This window comes from Petromyzon marinus, chromosome 8 (genome assembly GCF_048934315.1).
Source record: "Petromyzon marinus isolate PM22_M1 ecotype Great Lakes invasive population chromosome 8, UKy_Petmar_22M1.pri1.0, whole genome shotgun sequence".
Lineage (NCBI taxonomy): Eukaryota > Metazoa > Chordata > Hyperoartia > Petromyzontiformes > Petromyzontidae > Petromyzon > Petromyzon marinus.
Genome location: NC_133674.1, coordinates 8,530,644 through 8,551,039, shown reverse-complemented (window position 1 = coordinate 8,551,039; position 20,396 = coordinate 8,530,644). Strand labels below are relative to the sequence as shown.

Genomic DNA, 20,396 nt, shown 5'->3' with positions numbered 1-20,396 from the left:
GTGATGGCATGATCGGTCTGTCCGGGTCGGCGACTGTGAACAAATATTTCCACAACCGGCCACGCAATATCCAGTATCCTTCTTACAAAGACCACGGCTACTCGAGTCTACCAAGCGACCGAGGCAATTATTGAGAAATTACGTCCTGTGTACAATATCTCGAATTAGCCCTGAGCAGCGTTAATTTGGTCAGATTTTTTTGACATGTTTTTAAAGAGTCCTAAATCAGGTGGACAACAATCTGTGGAATTTGAGTCAAGTTTTAGGCCGGTGAATTCAAGGAGTCATTCTCTCAGTTTAGTCAACTACAGCTGTCAAATGTTTCGTCAAACTCTCCGAGTTCTTATATAAGTTGGTGTGAGGAGCACGCACATTTTCTCTCTCCGCATTAACATTCAGTCAGCCAACATAAATACATATATTCAATGACCATGTTTATTCTCTCTCACTGCACTAGCAGCATCTAATAATGTTACGCATTAATCTTGGTCTGCGTCTTCATTCAGACTTAGTTAATTTGGCCTCCTCGCAGTCAGTCCGCACTGTGGTCTGTGGTTGGGCAGTAGTCGTGGTCGTAATAACGTCGATTTATTTCCGTCCACTCGCCGTCATCGTTTCCGAACGTGAAAAAAAAAACACTTTGTTGACAAATACTTCTATCACTTGATTTCATCTTCTTTGGTTCTTTCGGTAAAGTCACGTAGAATGAGAATAAAATTATAAATTGATGAAATAAAATAACTCAATAATATTCTCACGACGTTTGATTTCAGTTCACGAAATTGACACCGGCTGTGGGACGGCTCGTGTCTTGCTCGTTTAAGATAACGGTCAAGTCATTGTGTGAAAGCTGGGTGGTGGTGGGGGTGCTGGTGATACAGTTACCCCGCAAGCCATACACGTGCAGGATAAGGATCCCACAATCGTGAACTTCAAGCCACCTATCACAGTTGAAACAGAGTGAGTGCAACCTCGGCATCACGCCCACGGTCAGAGCCAATCGGCAAGCGTGGGCAAAACTGTCAGAGGCAACGGCCTCTCGGACTTGGCAGAGCGAACGTGACCCGGCCAAACGTGTGCATGGCTGAGCGAGACCGCGCGCCACGCGCAATCCGAGCCACCGCCTCCTCCTCTCCCCCCCCCCCCCCCCCGACGACGACGCCGCCTCCCCCCCCCCCGCCGCCACGTGAACGATAGATACGCCGCCGCGCGTTTTTGTTTGTTCGGGTAATTTTTACATTGATGCTCCAAGCACCAGTTTGATTTGGTCAGGATTCACCCCCGAAAAATTATGTATGTATACATGTACCCTCTCCACCACGTTCATTAACACCGCATTCATCATCGTGATCAGCAGCTATGTTCTCATCCGCTGCTTGATGAAGGCCTACCTAAGTCGTCATCAGCCATGAACGATGCACTGCTGGATGGAGACCTGTTGAGCCAGGCCAGCATTATCATGTCAGAACGTCTGTGACAAAGACTGCCAAATATACAACCGGCCACGATCATCAACATCGCATTCATGATGATGATAATGGTCATCATTGTGAACTCTGATCTTTTCACTGCTGTATGAAAGTCTCTACACTTCATCATCATTAGCTATTGTATATCGACTGCTGGATGAAGACCTCGTCACGCAATTATCATCAGCCAAGGTCTATACACCGCGAGATGAAGATCTCCCACAAAATCTCACCATCTCTCACGGTCCAGCGATAGGCAACAAACTGCCCAGCACCTCCACACGAGCTGATCCATCTCCACAGTGGACATCCTCTTGGGTGCGTTAGTCTTGCCTACCCGCCATCATCCCACGAGCCCTCTTTTTCTTAACGGTCGAAAATATAACTTTCAACCTGCGTATGTTCTCACATCCATGTATTATTCTTTCTGTCTCGCTGCATAACAAAAAAATCTGCACGCAATTCGGAAAACGTTTTGGGTAGCGTACCTCCTCCACGACTTCACGTAGTGATGATGAGGTAGTAGTGCAGTGTCATTGCCATGGGCCCTGGTGCAATTAATTAAATGAGGTCCCTTTCTCTTCGAAGCTTCGGGCGTGAGCCCTTCCATCCCATGGGCCTTGGTGCAGCTGCACTGGCGGCTCAAGTGAGAGCCACGTGACTGTGATGAGTGGAGTGAGTTATTCTTGGTCTGTCCTTCTAAGCGAATGCCAGAACGGACCATTAAGTTTGATATGAATGTTTTATTCTGCGGCTGAACAACATTGCCATTTCACGTGAGAGTTGATAATTCTAAACATACATTGCTTGGGCCACCTTCTCAGCGAGCTGCTCCGAAGAAAGTGAAAGTGACTCTGCGTGTCATTCAAGCGAAGGCCACGAGGGCAGTTCAAAATTAGTCTGCCAGGCAGACTAAGTATAGTCTAGAAACCTTGACCTAAAGCTTTCGTGACTGCAGGAATTCATATTATTTGGGTCTATCGGTAAAGTCGCGCAGATAGAACAATACAATAATAATAAAAAATGAAAATAAAGTGAATACAAAATAATAAAAATATCACGATGTTTCGATCGCAACACAAGCAATCGTCATCAGGTGAAAAAAGGGGGAAAAGCTGCTGAGGCAGGCTGTTTTAAAGGTTTGAAATGGGTGTAGCCCAAGGGTCATAAACGAAGTGGGCGGGGCTAGTGATGTTAAAGTGAGAGAGATTAGCCTGTCAGTGTAAGAGATTAGCATGTCAATGTAAACGGCTGCTGTGTAAACGAAGTGGGCGGGGCTAGTGATGTTAAAGAGAGAGAGATTAGCATGTCAATGTAAACGGCGGCTTTTTTAGTGTGAACCTGTTAATGTAAAATCAGAGAGTCGAAAATAACTGCTAACATCGGAAGGTAGGATGGAAACATCACAGCCAGTTATGACTTAAACTGGTTAATAACGTCCTTGCAATGATTGCTCAGTTTGTACCAATCTTCTCGGTTGAAATTGTGTCTGTGTCTATATATCTGGATGGCTTCATGAACGAATCTTTGTTGATAGCCAGTGGGTTTCCAGAGTACCTTCATCTTGGAGAAATCAATTTCTTGTGAGCCCACCGCATTAAAACAATGATCAGACACGGCTGAGGTATTGGTCCTACTGTGTTTCAGATCTGCCTTATGTTCATGAACACGGTCTGAGAAATGTTGCTTAGTTTCCCCAGTGTAACTACTGCCGCAGACACAGCTTAGTTTGTAGACGCTGGGGTATTGCATGTCAGGGATCACATCCTTCACAGATGGGATAAGATCACGAATTTTATGTACTGTGTTAAATCGAACCTGGATCTTGTGTTTGCTCATGATTTGGGAAATCTTATTGGTGACCTCTGCTATGTATGGCAAGGTGATGGTTTTTATTGGGTCCTCAAATGGTTCTTTCCCAATGGTTGGGGTGATAGTTTTACAGATTGTGTAGTCTGAATATAAATTCATTTTGAGGGCTTGGTGTACGTGTTTCCGTTCACTGGTTAGGTGGTGATGGTCGGAAATACAACGAGCTCTATGGTGTAGAGTTTTTATAAGGGAATTCTTCTGGGATGGATGGTGATGAGTGCCAGGTTTTAGGTAGGCATCTGTATGAGTGGCTTTCCTGTCGACAGCGTCCCATTGAGTCATCTGGTCTCTTTTCGATTAAAACAAACAATAATGGTAACTTGCCATCCTTTTCCACCTCCATGGAGAATTTGATGGTTGGGTGTATGGAATTGATGTGGTTGAGGAATTGTTTCAGAGTTGGTAGGCCATGTGGCCAGATGACGAACGTGTCATCTACATACCTCTTCCACAAGGACGGACGTAGAGTGGATGCCTGAATGGAATCTGTCTAAATTATTTTTCCATGAAAACATTGGCTACAACTGAAGATAAGGGAGAATCCATTGGGGTAGCTTCAACTTGTTTGTAGAATGTTCCATTCCAGGTGAAGTAAGTGTTGGTGAGGCAGTGTCTAACCAGGGCCGGTACATCAGCATTCAGTCCTTGTTGGACCAACACTTCAATGATTGCAATGGTGTCAGGCACATGAACTTTGGTAAACAAAGATACTACATTGAAACTAACGAGCAAATCACCTGGAGATAGTGTGATATCCTTAATTATCGATACCAAGTGAGCTGAGTTAAGTACAGCTGAGGTGGTATTTCCAGTGAATGGCTGTAAGGTCTCAGACATAAATCGGGCCAGCTTGTAGGTCGGTGAGTCAATGGTGGAGACGATAGGATAAAGTGGTGTACCTTCTTTATGGATTTTTGGTAAGCCATACAATCTGGGTGGTCTAGCAGGAGAGGGTTTTAAGGAAACCCGCTTGGTTGGTTCGATAAAAGATGTCGCACCAGTGATGATATTGTTGCTTTTCGTAACCAGGCGGTTGGTGGGATCTCTATTGATTTTGGTATAGCTACCATCATTAAGTAGGTCCTGAATTTGCTATTGTATGTGGTTTTGTCCATGATGACAGTGGCACTGCCCTTGTCGACTGGGAGGATGACGATGTCATCTCTCTTTTTAAGTGAGAAAGCTCAAAGCGCTCATCCTTACTGATGTTGCTAATAGATGTCTTAGCGTTTTTGAGGATTGCTGCGATTTCCGATCTTGCTACGTCTGCAGGAATTTGTCCCAAACCCTTAAGGGCTACGTCGACCTTGGCAATGATATCATCAACTGGGATGTGTTTAGGGGTGACTGCGAAATTAAACCCTTTAGCTAGAACCGATTTTAGGCTGTCGGAAATTGGACTGTTTCTCTTATTGATAACAATCTTGTCAACGTCTAAGTTTTTAATGTGTGGATCTGACTTCTTCTTGGAAAGGAGGTTGAACTTGGAAATCAGGTTATCTTTGCATTTAGCTGATATTGAGGCGGCTGAAAGGCTGCCATGTTGTCTACATGTTCCCAATCAGATGTAGACATCAATGTTAAGTGTGATTTCAAGAGAGTCTTGTCTAAATTGTCTAGTTCAAACCGGAGCAATCTTATTTTCTCTGCGATCAGAGCTAGGCCGCCCCTGAACAAGATCCGTTTAGCATTAGGAGAAGTGACAGCAGCAGATGTCAGTGTAAAGGCGATTGGTATTAGCTTAGTGTCACGGCATCTCTTCAAGAAATTTGAGCGCTAAGAAGTCTCGAGACAAGAAGGCTCATCTGATCGAGTCACTCACAAGGTAATACCGATCGCTCACTCTACCAGCTCTGAACCAATTTCTCAACCACATACATTCCATACACCCAGCCATCAAATTCACCATGGAGGTGGAAAAGGATGGCCAATTACCATTCTTGGATGTTTTAATCGAAAGGAGACCAGATGGCTCAATGGGACACTGTCTACAGGAAAGCCACCCATACGTATGCCTACCTAAAACCTGACTCCCACCACCATCCATCCCAGAAGAATTTCCTCATCAAAACTCTACACCATAAAGCTCGATGCATCTCCGACTACCATCACCTAGCCAGTGAACTGAAACACGTGCACAAAGCCCTCAAGATGAATGGATATTCAGACTACACAATCCGTAAAGCTATCACCCCAACTGCTGGGAAAGAACCATCTGAGGACTCAATAAAAACCATCACCTTGCCATACAAAGCAAGGGTCATCAAAAATATTTCTTGAGCAAACACAAAATCCTGGTTCGACTTAGCACAGTACATTAAATTCGTGATCTGTTCCCATCTGTGAAGGATGTGATCCCTATGCTAATCTCTTACATTGACATGCTAATCTCTCTCTTTACCATCACTAGCCCCGTCCACTTCGTTTATGACCCTTGGGCTACACCCATTTCAAACCTTTAAAACAGCCTGCTTCAGCAGCTTTTCCCCCTCTTTTTTCACCTTATGACGATTGCTTGTGTTGCGATCGAAACGTCGTGATATTTATAATTCTTTTTTATTCACTTTATTTTCATTTTTTATAATTTTATTGTTCTATCTACAGTACGTGACTTGACTGAAAGACCCAAAAAATAGTATAGTGTAGAACTGTATTTTTACTTTCATTGTTTGACACGTTTGCCTTTTTTTGTATCAGTTATATCCATATCCTGCTGTCAGCTTTACTTCTCCACTTAAAGTGAAATATAAGGTAGTTTCTATCATAGCATTTATTCACCAAGGTATGGAATGACCCAAAAGTAGCATCACAAGCTCTTAAAGGCCTATATTGCATGGCCGACTGACCGCTCTTTCAGCCGTGCCAATAAGGTTAACTTAGTTGTCCAAATGTGTAATTGGGTTGCACCAATGTCTGACATATTGTTCTACATGCTGGGAGATTCTTGAGGAGCTGAATTCCTAATTTATTTCAGACCTATGCAGCACAACTGTGAAAAAACCTGCACGGTCATTGGGCTATTTTCTGCCTGGTTGCCAAACAAGCCCACCTGAGCTAGGCTTTGCCAAACGAGTCGAAAGTCTTTGTTAGCAGTTATCAGAGAATGGATTTTGAACCCACTATCTCAGAGTGATTGTGGCTCCATAATGTGGAAAGGAACATAGTTTGAGACCCCCAAGACCAACTCTGCTACTGAAATAGCTTAGCGCCGCGATTTTTTGTTTGAGTCCAACACTAAGGTGGTTGCGCGATGGCTTGGACGTGGTACTCGACGCAGCGACCCCAACGCGAAGAATTCGTCTGTGAGCAGCAGCCACAGAACTGAAGTCCAAGGCACACAGATCCATAACGTGTCCGGCACAACATAAACAGGCAATTCCACGAGAGTGCTTTATTCGTAACGGCAGACACAAGTAGAATGACTCCTCACTTTTATCAAGATGAGAAGTGAAAATCGGCATCATATGACTGCAGAGATTTTTACGGTTGTACTGTACAGCTCTCTGATGATGTGTTATCGAGTTGTACTGCAAATTCTTCGAAATTATGACTGACGTTCCGCTCCAGATGCTGCATTGGAACTTGAAACAGTCCCTGATGAAGCTCCTAGCACGTGGAACAAAATGTCGAACATCATGCCGAACAATACGTGGTAAACCCTAACACATTGGAGAGCTTGACGATGGACAATACTGCTGTGAACATTACAAAAAAACGTCATCCCTCTGGTGAGTTTAAACATCTGTATGTCTTCGATTAAAACATCTGCTGGCACCATATTCTGAAAACTACCTTACCCCAGGCACCTGTACTGTTGACTCCCTATCCCATTTCAAGTCCAGGCTCAGGACATGCCCATGTCCCTCCATCTGACTGCCTCGTTCAATCCATAAATTAAGTAAGCCCAGTTTCCATACATTATCCTCATATGCAATCGTATTTATACGCCGTATAAATCCAAATTGTATTGCATTGTAACTGATGTAAAAGGGTCATGGCCATACGAGAGAAATAAATAAAGTAATACAATCATATATGGGCTTGTGCCATGCCGGAATCCAGCCCTTCTCCAATTCCGGGGGGGAGGAGTGCTATGTTCGTTTAACTTTTTTCGCACCATACGTAGCCATCCGTGCTAATCGGAGGTGCAGAGGATTTATCTGCGGTGTGGGGGGCCATCATAACAGTGGTTACCATGCTAAGGAGTGTGAATTTGGGTTGGGCCAAAGGGACATTTGGACATTTAGTGATCCAGGGCCCACCCCAGCACCCCACTCGTCCCGGCCCTGGGGGTGGAGGTGGAATGTTCGGTGAGCAAAGTGTGATTTGCGAGCGTCGAGTGGGCTTGGTTCGTGTACATCGGGCAAGTGTATGCACGTTCACTGGTGTTCTGTGCGTGTGTCACATGATGATGCCGTGGGATCAGCCACACTTCTCTTAACCAAACAATACCACGTTGTTATGATATAATGTGGGTAATCAAAAGACTGGGAAGCAATAATGAAGACAACCTGTTTTCTCTTCTAATAGAATACACACACATTGATTGTTATTTTGCAACTCTACTGCTGGGAGAGGGACCTCTCGATTCCGTGTGTGTTTTCATTTAAAAATCATATTTTACCCACGTGGGTCAGTATAGGTTTATGAAGGCGGAGAGCATAGATCTCAAAGTATAGCACAGTAGAATAATTCTATGGTGTAAAATCTCATTGATATCATATTTCATGGGCCAAAGTGGTCTGCACGATTTTTTTCGCGAAAGGTGTCGTCATCATCATCGACATATTTTTTTGTCGAAGAAAAAAATAGCTGGCAAATTTTTAGATGTTGAAATTTGGGGCCGTAGCAGTAAATGTATCTGCCGGCAGAGATGAGGCTTGAAACTCGAGCCAGCTGGGCACAACGCCCCCCCCCCCCCACCCTGCAGCACTTGCGTGCTGGACTCAGTTAATAGCTTGGAGTGCAGGGTCATTAGCCCCACCCCACCCCCAGCTGGGTTAAGAGTCCCAGGTGAATTGTTTGTTCAGCGTTAACCTCTCCTTCGCTGTGACAAAACAGCGCTGCCAGGATACTACGAGGGCATCGTGACTTGGTGTTTGTGCCCCTTATCAACAGCAGAAAAGCAACGGGCAGGAGTCAGCCCCCCTCCGCCACCTCCCCCAATCGTGCCGCCCATTTAACTCAAGAGTGGTTCCCCGCCCATGATATGTGGTGCTTTGGTTGATAGTGCGCAGTGATAGCTTAGCACAATTTCAACGCATAACAGCGGCTCGTTTGAATTTAAGCACAGCCACGAAAACGTTTGCATCACTGGACGGCAACCGATACAGAGCAATAAGTGAATGAGGCATTCCGACATGTCGAGCTAGAACCACCTCTGACAGAGAGGGCCCTTGCCTGCAAACATTGGAGAGTTCCCTTTCAGTGGTTTAAGCCAGCCTGACTCTGCCGATGAGATGCCACGTGTCGAAACCGTTCCAGAGTTTGCCTTTTATTGAATCAATGCTGCTGATAGGATGGATTCCGATGCGGCCGATGAGTTGTGTGAACATTGACGTCAAATTATGACGTGGACTGACAAACATAAAACAAAATTGTAAAGATTAGAAATAATTATTTTTTGTTTAAGCTCTGAACAAACCACTCAAGAGTGGTTTCTCACCTCTCAGGCAGGTGGTGATTGATCTGATAACGTGCAGTACTCACTGATAACTCTTTAAATGCGTGATAAAGCACATCCTTGGCTACTGTGACATCACCAGACAGTGACCACAGATACAGAGCAACAAACGCATGGGACATTCAAACCTGTACTGCACGAAGCAGGCTACCGTCGATTGTATCTGTGGAACAAATTGTGCCACTTTGTCCTTGAATTCCCTATCCCATGAACGTGTCTTAGATTTGCTCTTTATACCTCGAGCTCTTATGCTAAACCTTAAGGGTTCGAGTTGATGGGATGATTAGTGATAAACCAAAACTCTCTCAGAAATTAAGAACAAATACTTTCTCGGAATTAGGGGAGAACATTAGCGGGATAATTAAATAATGTGGACTTTGCATTTGTTGGGAGGCAGCCAATCAAACTCATCAACCACTGTGCCCAACACGCTGTGTCTCCTTATTTGTACGGTGCGAAAGCTGTTGTTGTTGACGTTTAAAGGATGTTACTTATTGCTTTCCAGCACTACATGCCCAGTGACTACAAGAAAGCGCAAATGCATATACGTTGTTGGAGGGGAATGATAGTGATTTTTTGATAGATGTATTTAACTTCAAGTTTTCCTCGCTCGATGCAGGTTTGGTTTGGGCGATTTCGTGTATAATGTTGTGGGGTTAACCTATTTCCTCCCAAAATTCACTCCATGCGATTTGAATTCACTCATATGCGTATGTGGGACAACACTGCGTGTGTGTACTCTCTCGCGTGGTTTTGTTTTGTGCTCCCTTTTTTTGGAACACATCTACTGCACAAAGCGAGGGAAACCGGTTTTAAGCAGATAATTGCTTTCCTATTTGACTTCAACATGCCCCACCTATTGACCACTTCTACCTTATCATTTGCAGAAAGAGAAATGCCCACATAACCACAAACCAATACGAAAGCAACCTAACCTTCAACTAATATTATCCGTTGGATAAAGTGTACACTGTATAATAAAGTATTAAAGCTTTCGTCACTGCATAAAATTACTCATTATTTTTTTTCGGTAAAGTCACGTATGTAATATAATAAAATTGTATTGTATTTCTACATACGTGACTGTACACTGTATCTTTATAAATTATTTAAAATCGATGATAGCAGGGCTTGGTTATGTTATATTTTTTGTTCACCCATAGCTGAGCGGGGCTGAGCTCTGGAAAACATTAGTCTTCTCGACCCTAACAAACAGCCAAGTGGACGTGCGGGAAAGGTGGTGGGGGGGGGGGGGGGGGTTGGCGGGGGACAGAGTGCAGGTGGTTGGGTGGTTTGAGGCCCGGGAGAAATATTTCTTGACACATTCATCATCGGAAGACGGCCGCTGTTGTTCTTTTGGTGACGCATTGAGAGAAACGAAGCGAAGCGCAACAAAGATTGTGAGACATGCATGTTCGCTATCCTGTTTATCGTCACTACCCGGTTTATGGATGTTGCAAGGTCCGTGCCAAAACTGTTTCGGCTCGTGCCTTGCAGGCAAATAATGGTCCACGCCGAGACCATCGGCACAATTGAGGTGTGCCCCTTTGTCAGTCCACTGCTGGATGAAGGCTTCTTCAACTCCTTGTCGGAGGGTCATGGTTGGTTGTTTGACCATACTTCACCGCGCCTGTGAGAGCGAGTTGATGGTGGTCGGGGGGGGGGGGATGACAATGACCCGTTCAGATATCACTCACCATTGATGCTGGGCGTGGCTGGGGACACAGTTTAAGCAATGTCGCTGGGTTTGGAACGCAGTGCGCTAACCTCGGCGCCACCACCGCTCCATCCCACATTAATTATGCCACGTCCAGTTCTCGCTGAGCTGCATTGGCTTCCAGTTGCTGAACGAATACATTAGAAGGTCGCATTCATTATACACAAAGTACTTGCCACAAATGAACCACAATACCTCGCTGATCTCGTCAGGGAGCAGAAACCATCACTCCGGTCATCCTCGCAGCGGCTTTTTGGCTAACCATCGAACAAAGATGGTCACTGCATCGCTCGCTTTCAGATGCACTTCTGCAGCCGTCTGGAACGTTCTTCCTTCCCATATTAGGAAGCCACAAAGCTATGCACTTTTAAATCTAGATTGACAACTCACAGTTGGCTACGTACGGTGCGAAAGAAGTTCAACATACATACATTTATATTGTATGAAAACAAATGTCATATTTAGCTCTCATCGCTTAGATGACTTCTTGTGGTTGATGTTTTTCATTGGTTGTTATCTACATTACATATTTGTTCTCATACATTGGAATTTCTTTCTTGTTGTGATGCGCTTATTGATGTCCGGTCTTAATGGACTCTCACCTGGTCATAAAGGTCATCTGATGTCTCCTATCAGCTGGATTAGCAGAACGGATAACGGCTGGGGTTGTTTTTTATTTACTCTGTCAACTGGTGGAACATCTTCTTTGGTTCTTTCGGTAAAGTCACGTAGAATGAGAATAAAATAATACATTGATAAAATAAAATAACATAATAATATTCTCACGACGTTTCGGCCACAACACAAGCGGCCTTGTGTTGTGGCCGAAACGTCGTGAGAATATTATTGTGTTATTTAATTTTATCAATTTATTATTTTATTATCATTCTACGTGACTTTACCGAAAGAACCAAAGAAGATGAATCATTGCAGTCACGAAAGCTTTAAATCGAAACTGGTGGAACAGTAGGGCTCCCAATCATCGAAATGTCAACCATGGTCAACTCAGGCTCATCATCCACACAGGGTCAGTAAAGTTAGTACTGCCCAGTGAGAGCCACCTCAAATATAATCTTGCTCTGCTGACAGTCCTGAGCCAGTGGGGGGAAATTCTACATTTCTGTGGCAAAAGCAGCCCTTGGTGGGAATAAACAGTGGGTTTACTCTGAAGCAACTGATCTCTGCCACACAAAACAATCGTGATACGACGTTGGCTGTGATGCACAAGCACACATGCATTCGTCAAGGACCGATGCCCGGCACATCTCCTCATATATATATTTTTCCCCATTTAGGGTTGTTATTGTTTTTTTGACGCATTGTAGATGTTTTTTGTTATTATTATTTGGTTCCCATCGTGTTGAATTTTCAGCACTGGCTCTGGATGAACAACGGCTATGGGAGGCCCCGGGTGCTCGTTAAAGAGCGGCAGGCCAACAATGACTCCACTGCACCTGCCACAGTTTTAACAAACGGGCAAAATGCCAAAATAACCCGAGCAATGCATAATATATAACTACAAACTATTGCCATTCTGCTGATGGAATGACGGGATTCCCCATTCCGCGTCGGGTTCTGTTTCACCACCTTTAATATATCACTCCCACGTTGATGTTAGCCATTGCCAGGAATCTAACTCAGGTTGCCTTTTTCATAGTGCAATGTGCTAACCACCGTGCCGCTCCCCCATCATATGATACCTATGTAGGTGTAATTTTGAAGGTAATTGTTTATACAGTAGTTTTAAAAGTACAAATTTATGGAATCAATAAATTACCTCATACGGACATGAAAGTGAATTCACAATCACCCTCCTATTGTGCAATATTCAGTTTGGTATTGAGCATTTTTATCTTATCAAAAAAGATCTGCACGTCATTGCCAGGGTCCTTAATTGGTTAACACACCATGCATATCCTACCCACTGGATCACAGCCCAGTGGGTAGGATAATCAGAGAAAATGTATCGATCAGTTCGCCCTTCATGTATTCATCACTGGAGGAAGGCCTCCCCCAAGATCGTTCGGCCATTTTGGTTTTGTCTGACCATACATCATCACGCTGGCCAGTGTGGGTTGGTGAAGAGATGAATGGGCGCTGAGTGCAGTGTGTTTACCACTGCGCCACAAACCCACCCACCCACCCCTCCCGGGTATCATTCACCTTCGCCTTGAATCAAGGATCTCGCACTTCTGAGGATCTGTCACAAATTAAGGTGCGAGATGAGCGATAGACGTCCGAGGAAGGGGAACTCAATAAGAACACTTTTGAGGTCGCGATGCGGAGCAAAGCGTGGTGCCACAGCAACGAAGCCGCTCCGTCGGAGCCGTGCCGGCGGCCGGGGCGCTGCAGCAACGAAGCAGCCCGGCTTCCGTCGCGGCGCTTCCCCCACCACCCCCCACATGAATATACACACAGAGCCCCCACATGAACACACACATAGAGTCCCCACATGAACACACACACACAGAGCCCCCACATGAACACACACACACCCACATAGAGCCCCCCACATGAACACACACACAGAGCCCCCACATGAACACACACATAGAGCCCCCACATGAACACACACACCCACATAGAGCCCCCACATGAACACACACAGAGCCCCCACATGAACACACACACAGAGCCTCCACATGAACACTCCACATAGAGCCCCGCATGAACACACACACACTCCGCATAGAGCCCCCACATGAACACTCCACATAGAGCCCTCACATGAACACACACACACCCACGTAGAGCCCCCACATGAACACACACACACAGAGCCCCCACATGAACACACACACACATAGAGCCCCCACATGAACACACACACACATAGAGCCCCCCACATGAACACACACACACATAGAGCCCCCACATGAACACACACACATAGAGCCCCCACATGAACACTCCACATAGAGCCCTCACATGAACACACACACACACCCACATTGAGCCCCCACATGAACACACACACACACCCACGTAGAGCCCCCACATGAACACACACACATAGAGCCCCCACATGAACACACACACATAGAGCCCCCACATGAACACACACACATAGAGCCCCCACATGAACACACACACATAGAGCCCCCACATGAACACACACACATAGAGCCCCCACATGAACACACACACATAGAGCCCCCACATGAACACACACACACACCCCACATGAACACACACACATAGAGCCCCCACATGAACACACACACATAGAGCCCCCACATGAACACACACACACCCCCCCCACATAGAGCCCCCACATGAACACACACACACACATAGAGCCCCCCACATGAACACACACACACAGAGCCCCCACATGAACACACACACATAGAGCCCCCACATAAACATACACACACATAGAGCCCCTACATGAACACACACACATAGAGCCCCCACATGAACACACACACACCCACGTAGAGCCCCCACATGAACACACACACCCCAACATAGAGCCCCCACATGAACACACACACACACATAAAGCCCCCACAAGAACACACACACACCCACATAGAGCCCCTACATGAACACACATAGAGCCCCTACATGAACACACACACCCACATAGAGCCCCCACATGAACACACACGCGTAGAGCCCCCACATGAACACACACACACATAGAGGCCCCATATTAACACACACACATAGAGCCCCCACATGAACACCCCCCCCCCCCTCATAGAGCCCCCACATGAACACACACACATAGAGCCCCCACATGAACACACACACACAGAGCCCCCACATGAACACACCCACACCCACGTAGAGCCCCACATGAACACACACACACATAGAGCCCCCACATGAACACACACACCACATAGAGCCCCCACATGAACACACACACACATAGAGCCCCCACATGAACACACCCACACACACCCACATAGAGCCCCCACATGAACGCACACACACATAGAGCCCCCACATGAACACACACACACACATAGAGCCCCCACTTGAACACACCCACATAGAGCCCCCACATGAACACACACACACCCCACACAGAGCCCCCACATGAACACACACACACCCCCCACATAGTGCCCCCACATGAACACACACACACACCCCCCACATCGAGCCCCGAGGGGAGGTCACCTGGCCGACAGGTTTTCACCCAGAAGCCCTCTCATGAGACCAATCTTCACGGTTTCCTGCGACCAGGGAATTGGGCGACCTCCCCCGAGGCTCGCTCGCACCGCGGCGCCGTGACCTGGATGGTGGTTGCATGGTCACGACGGGGCTGCTCAGCCGCCGCGGATAGAGGGGCACACTCGACACTGGTCAGCAGGCAGGTAGAGGGTGAGGCGGAGTAACGAGCGGCGGGAAAACAGGGCGGCCCACTGATTGGCAGGACGAATGCGCTTGTTAAAAGAGTGAAAAGCGGACGTCGGAGAGAGCACCGAACCGATTAGAGAGGAGCAGGAAATCTGACGCTCCTGATTGGACGAGAGGCCAGCGGATTTGCGGCAAGTTATCTTTGATGTAAGGACAATAAAAAGGGCAGGGAAGGTAGGGGCAGTCAGTCGTGTTGGGGTTCTGGGGTCAAGGATCGGAGGAGTCATCGTGCCTGCCACTGGATCGTCCGTGAGACGAGTCGCAGCGCAGCCAGGCCCCGTTCCCAGCAAGGACTACGTGCAGCCTCGCCTCTCCACGGCTTCCTACACCTCGGAGTCGAGAGTACGCAGGAGAGAGGTGAGATTAAGGGGACTATCCTTAGGGAGAGTGATTAGGGAGAGTCGAGACAGATTGAGTAATAGACCACTGGGAGATAGGTAAGACCTTCCCTGCTGGCCCACACTGACACGGGTAGTTTAGCTTCGTTATTCACGGAGAATAAATCGCCAGTAGTCAATAAACCTTGTCGTGTCGTCCCTGCGAGTGTGGAGAGGAGTGCACGGTGCTGTGAGCCTTCTCGTTGTGCTATCCTGTGTTCGCGCACGAGCGTGTATTTTACACGCGTGTATGCGCTCACCGCTGCGCGTAGCTCGTAGTTAACGTGTACGCGAGGTAGACGGGCGGCGTGCACGCGAGATTAGCTGTGCAGCTCGTGGTTAGCGTGTGCGAGAGGTGCACGGGCGGCGTACCCGCGAGGTTGTTCACACAGCCCTTTAAACCAGCCCCGGGGCACCTCCTCCAATCGGCTACGAGCGTTCGAGTGACGCCCCCTCCCTCTGACTCCCGACCCCGGGTCCCGCGCGTGCGATTGGTGCGCGGCGCCGGGCAGGTAGCCGCGTCGAGTTTTGGTGGCTGCGGGCGCGTGAGCGTTTAGAGGAGCACGCGAGGGGGAGTGTGTGTGTGTGAATTTATCCCAGGTGGCTACGCGCCAGCCCGAATCAGGCTCCGAGAGGCCGCAGCGAAGGTGGGGGGGGGAGTCGGTGAGCAGCAATCATCCCCAGGACACGGAAGAGGGGAGCAGTGGATCCCACATGAGCGAGGGGACGGGGGTCTGCCTCCCCGACAAAAGGATCGTTGTAGCGGCTATGTGTCCTCACCCCCACCCCACCCCGCTTCCCTCCGAGTGCTGCTGCTTTAGATCAATCGTGCGACCCTGAACTCAATCATGTTCAGTCGTGGGTTGCCTTCAAAGCGGTCGCTGAGCGGACCGAGAAAACGGCGAGGAACGCTGCGGTGGCTGGAGGCATCCACACTTAGAGGAGTTGGGGGGGGGGTGGTGGGCCGCTATGATACTTGCGTGCGTGTGCTACATGTGAGTGTCTTGACCGTGTTAGTAAGTGTGTGTGTGCTGTGTTGTGGGGGAGCGGTAGAGTGGGGGTTAGCGCTACGCTGCGCTACGAATTCGGCGTCCCGAGTTCGATTGCCAATCACGGCCAACACCCAGTGACGATGATCTAAACCGGTCCTGGGTCTCCCCTAGGTCGACGCAGCCTCAAATGAGTACCTGGTGCGGTGTGTAAAACATCGCCACTGGGGAGACAAAGGCGGCCAGGCGTAGTTGTGGCCACCCACCCCCTCGTGTACCGATCCGGCTTTTATAGGTGCTCGCTAACAGCACTTGCCCCAACAGCCTGTTAAGGCTATACGGGGGATCTTTGTCTGTGTGTAATGTGTTTGTGACTGTGTGCTGCATGTTTGTGACTCGTGTGTTTGTGAGCGCGTGTGTGTGCTGTGCGTTTGTGAGCGTGCGTGATGTGTGAATGTGTGCTGTGTATGTGTGTCTTGTGCGTGTGCTGTGTGTATGTGCTGTGTGTACGTGCTGTGTGTACGTGCTGTGTGTATGTGCTGTGTGTACGTGCTGTATGTATGTGTATGTGCTGTGTGTATGTGCTGTGTGTACGTGCTGTATGTATGTGTGTACGTGTTGTGTATGTGTGTATGTGTGTGTATGTGTGTACGTGCTGTGTGTATGTGTGTGTCTTGTGCGTGTGCTGTGTGTACGTGCTGTGTGTGTATGTGTGTGCGTGCTGTGTGTACGTGCTGTGTGTATGTGTGTACGTGTTGTGTGTACGTGTGTGCGTGCTGTGTGTATGTGTGTACGTGCTGTGTGTATGTGTGTATGTGTGTGCGTGCTGTGTGTATGTGTGTGTATGTGTGTACGTGCTGTGTGTACGTGCTGTGTGTATGTGTGTACGTGTTGTGTGTACGTGTGTGCGTGCTGTGTGTATGTGTGTACGTGCTGTGTGTATGTGTGTACGTGCTGTGTGTATGTGTGTACGTGCTGTGTGTACGTGTGTGCGTGCTGTGTGTTTGTGTGTGCGTGCTGTGTGTATGTGTGTACGTGCTGTGTGTATGTGTGTGTATGTGTGTGTATGTGTGTACGTGCTGTGTGTATGTGTGTACGTGCTGTGTGTATGTGTGTGTCTTGTGCGTGTGCTGTGTGTATGTGATGTGTGTATGTGTGTACGTGCTGTGTGTACGTGTGTACGTGTGTGTGCTGTGTGTATGTGTGTGTATGTGTGTACGTGTGTGTATGTGTGTACGTGTGTGCGTGCTGTGTGTATGTGTGTACGTGCTGTGTGTATGTGTGTACGTGCTGTGTGTACGTGTGTGCGTGCTGTGTGTATGTGTGTGCGTGCTGTGTGTATGTGTGTACGTGCTGTGTGTACGTGCTGTGTGTATGTGTGTACGTGCTGTGTGTATGTGTGTACGTGCTGTGTGTACGTGCTGTGTGTATGTGCGTATATTAACCCGGTGCTACGAGGGGCTTCATGTGCTGAGGTTGACGTGTCTACAGCTACATTCTCAACAACAAAAACAAGTCGTGACTTCGTAGCAGGATGATTTCGTGACGCATTAGGGTACATGAACGCACTGAACCCCCCTGCCACGGGATAACATCAGTGGCGAGTGATACACGACCGAACCGGTCCGTGACCACTCCCCACCTTCACCCACTCACACGAAACAAACTCGGTGAAGTATGGTCAACCCCACCCCCTTCCTCCCGTGACCGAAAGGCGTCGGGAAGCTTTCATCCAGCAGTAGATTCACGAAGGGGGGCTATACCCCCCCCGACCCCCAGCACGCCCGCCCCTGCCAGAGTGTGTGCGTGTACCTCTGCGGCATGGAGAGCGCCGCCGTGATGACACCGTTACTATTTATAGAACCCCACTGCCCGCCCTTCGTTGTCCCTCTTGGCCGGCGCCGTGAGTCCGCCGACTCCCATCGCATCGCATTGCTGCGGTGCGTTGCCATCGTCATCGATGCTTGTCAAGGCTGCCTGCTGTCTATTGCCGTCGCAAGAGTCACTCGCGTTCACATTGCCAAGTGCCTCTCCGTGTGGCTGAGCTTCGACTGACACACTAAAAGATAGCGTCGAAAGGCGACGGCTAACCCGTGACGGCTATCCCGTAGCCCGTATGTTTGACAGCCAGCCCGTCTATTTGACAGCCAGCATGTGATATAGTCCATAGTTTCAATAGAGCTTCGTGTCACAGCGAGCCCATTGATTCTAGAAGGTTAAAGCTAGCCAGTTACAATACATAGATTCAAACACATTAATCATCTTGATTTGAAGCTTTCGTGGCTGCAGGAATCCATACTCTTTGGTTCTTTCGGTAAAGTCACGTAGGTATAAAATAAAAACATTAATAAGCCTCGTATGACAGGTAAAATAGTTATATTTAATGTCTATAAACTCAACACATTTGTCAATAACACTGTCTTAAAAGCAAACACATACTATGTATGTTCAGATTCTTTCGCACCGTACGTAGCCGGCCGTGCTAATCGGAGGTGCACTCGCTCTTTTGCCGGCAATAATAATCGTAGATGACGTTTCGGGCAAAGGCCCTTCATCAGAGCACATGTGCTGCTATAGGTGGCAGCTAACCCACCACAGCTGTCACCCATAGGCATCTATCTTGCTGGCATCTATCATAACACATGTGCTTCGAAGAAGGGCTATTGCCCGAAACGTTGCCTATACGTTTCCACTTAAGGCTACGATTTTATTGCCGATGTGTCCGAGTTATTATTATTATTTACCCTTGTGCAGCACATGCCAACGCAGCAGTACCTTCAAACAATGTGTTCGGTATGTTTCTGCAGGGGTGACAGTTAGCTGCCAGCCCACAGCGGCTGCTGATCTCAGACACGACCAGTCCGCCGTCGTTACTCTTTGAATCTATGAACACACGGCGCCCCGTGTCGACGTCTTCTCTGCAAGTGTCTAGGTGCCAGCGAGCATCCTTCCTGTCCTGTGCGCACGTTCGTTCCGGAGGGTCCCCTGGCAGCGAGCAGCACCGTGGACTCACCCGACGTGCTTCTCTCTCAAGCGCAGCGTCTCGCTCTTCTCGTACACTTGAACGTAGCCGCTCATTGTGAATGACTCAGCGCTCTTACACGTGCGTCCTTCCGCGTGGTCCGTCCGCGCGTGCGTGCGTGCTGTGCTGTGTGTGTGTCTGTGTGCTAAATTGTATGTATCTGTGCGTGTGTGTATAGGAACGTGTGTGTGTGTGCGAGAGAGACTGTGTGTGTGTTTGCTGACAGCTTTTGTGAGGTCGTGTTAACGTACGCGCGCGTGTCAGAGTGTGTGTATGAAATATATTGTGTGAGCGTATATGTACGATATATAGTGCGTGTGTGTGTGTCAGAGTGTGTTTATGAGATATAGTATGTGTATGATATATAATGTGCGTGTGTGTGTGTCTATGAGACAGAGCGCGTGTTTGCGTGTGCGTGCGCGTGCGTGTGTGATGGAGAGACTTGTGTGCGTGTGTGCGGCTCGGGAAAGGCAGCGCGTTAAGTTGCTTGGGAGGCGTGCGAGTCTGTGACCTCACATGACGAGTGGTGTGTGTGTGTATATATAACGTCAGCGTCAGCCCACCAGCACCACCACCACCGGGGTTCCCTCGCACTGGGATTCTTTTATCCCCCACCCACGCAAGGGGTAGGGAGGGGGGTGGGAGGGGTCAGAGTGGAGGTGGAAATGGGGAGATGGGGCCAGTCATGTTTGCGAATTCAAACAGTATCAAAGTGAATACATCGTTGTACATATTTGATGGGAATGAAATGTAAACACTGCGTAACAAGTTAACAGGCAAAGGTCTGGTTTGCCACGTCAAGATTGTACAACATGTCGATTCATGCCACACCATCAGCCATGGTCAATCCGCTGCTGGATGAAGGCGTCCCCACAGCCATTGTCGGGGAGACT

General features: G+C 48.0%; 1 protein-coding gene across 2 annotated transcripts in view; it reads right to left on the bottom strand.

The window, feature by feature from the left end:
• LOC116940190 (ethanolamine-phosphate phospho-lyase-like) overlaps positions 1-20,085 on the bottom strand; it is a 53,821-nt gene extending 33,736 nt beyond the window's left edge. For both annotated transcript variants that reach the window (XM_032949585.2, XM_032949583.2), the window contains exon 1: positions 19,495-20,085. In XM_032949585.2, the coding sequence (XP_032805476.1) occupies positions 19,495-19,559 (65 nt within the window). In that variant the 5' untranslated portion in view covers positions 19,560-20,085. The remainder of the gene's footprint in view (positions 1-19,494) is intronic.
• Positions 20,086-20,396: the final 311 nt, after the last annotated feature.